The sequence below is a fragment of the Octopus bimaculoides genome, chromosome 18 (assembly GCF_001194135.2).
Source record: "Octopus bimaculoides isolate UCB-OBI-ISO-001 chromosome 18, ASM119413v2, whole genome shotgun sequence".
Classification (NCBI taxonomy): domain Eukaryota; kingdom Metazoa; phylum Mollusca; class Cephalopoda; order Octopoda; family Octopodidae; genus Octopus; species Octopus bimaculoides.
In genome coordinates, this window is record NC_068998.1 from 10,438,704 (window position 1) to 10,440,069 (window position 1,366).

Consider the following 1,366-nt stretch of genomic DNA (forward strand, 5'->3'; position numbering starts at 1 on the left):
TTGTATGTCTATGTTTGTCCCCCCAACATCGCTTGACAACCGATGCTGGTGTGTTTATGTCCCTGTAACTTAGTGGTTCGGCAAGAGAGACCGATAGAATAAGTACTAGGCTTACAAAGAATAAGCTCTGGGGTCGATTTGCTCGACTAAAAGGTGGTGCTCCAGCGTGGCCGCAGTCAAATGACTGAAACAAGTAAAAGAGTAAAGAGAGAGATGCAGCACAGAATTTTGTCAGTGAAGAGGTCGTGGTCTCAAAGCACCGAAAATATTTTGGCAAATTAAATTTAAATGTTAAAGTGACTCTAACAGTTTTTGCGTGTTTCTTAAATGGCTTATAAACACCTTCCATGCTGCAATTATTCATATATATATATATATATATATATATCATCATCATCATTATTTAATGTACCCTTTTCCATACTGGCATAGGTTGGCTGTTGAACATGAACAGACAAGCCTGAAGGCTGCCCCATGTTCCAATGTTTGCTTTTGGTGTGGTTATTATGGTTGGATGCTCCTCCTAGTGTCCACCATGTCACAGAATGTACTAGGTGCTTTTTTTGTTTTTGTGGCACCAGCACCGGTGAAGCCACCAAGTTACCTGCAAGATAAACCCCCCGCTCAACTGAGTATGATAGGTAGGAAGGAGCAAGTGTTTTGCTGAAGAGGTGAACGCATGGCTTGCTCATCTGGGATGGGAGAGAGGAAGGGTGAGATGTTAGGTCAAAGCACAAGGTGAATGTGAGAAACAGACTATATATATATAGAGAGAGAGCATGAGAGAAAGACAAACAGAGAGATGTTTGCCTGTGTACACATGAATGCTTTTGTAATGATACATTGACACAAACCTCGCTGTGGCTTTTTCAGGCTAAGAGCAACAAGGAGCTGGTTGGTTTCCTCTTCAATGATTTCCTACTACTTGCACAACCGCAAGGATCCAGTCGCAATAGCTTTACCTTCAACATCAAGTCAAAAGCACAGTTTCGTATGTACAAAATGGTAAGGAAAGCTACTTTCTTAAATATTTGAGGAATTTCTTTTTTTTTTTTTTTGTTAAACTTGTATTTTTGACATTTTATAATGATTTTTTTTCCATTCAGACAGTTGATAATTTTACCCTTCTTAGTACCATTTCTACCATGAATAATTTCATTTACATTATTTGGAATAATACAAGAACTGCCTGACTGAGGCAGTGATGGTGGTGGTGGTGGCAGTGGCCGAGGATTTGCAAATTTAGTAGAGTATTGGACAAAACATTTTGCAGTTATTTAAATTTATCGTAATTTATGGCATATAAGAAATGTCTCAAAAAAAATCATCCTAGGTCCTCAATGTGAAGTTGGGCCTCTCATAAGCT

At 38.9% G+C, this 1,366-nt stretch overlaps 1 protein-coding gene across 1 annotated transcript in view; it reads left to right on the forward strand.

Annotated features, from left to right (window-relative positions):
• Nucleotides 1-1,366, forward strand: part of LOC106874748 (intersectin-1-like) — a 195,361-nt gene that overhangs the window by 169,013 nt on the left and 24,982 nt on the right. The window contains exon 35 of the mRNA XM_052974532.1: nucleotides 874-1,005. Coding sequence (XP_052830492.1) covers nucleotides 874-1,005 — 132 coding nt within the window. The remainder of the gene's footprint in view (nucleotides 1-873; nucleotides 1,006-1,366) is intronic.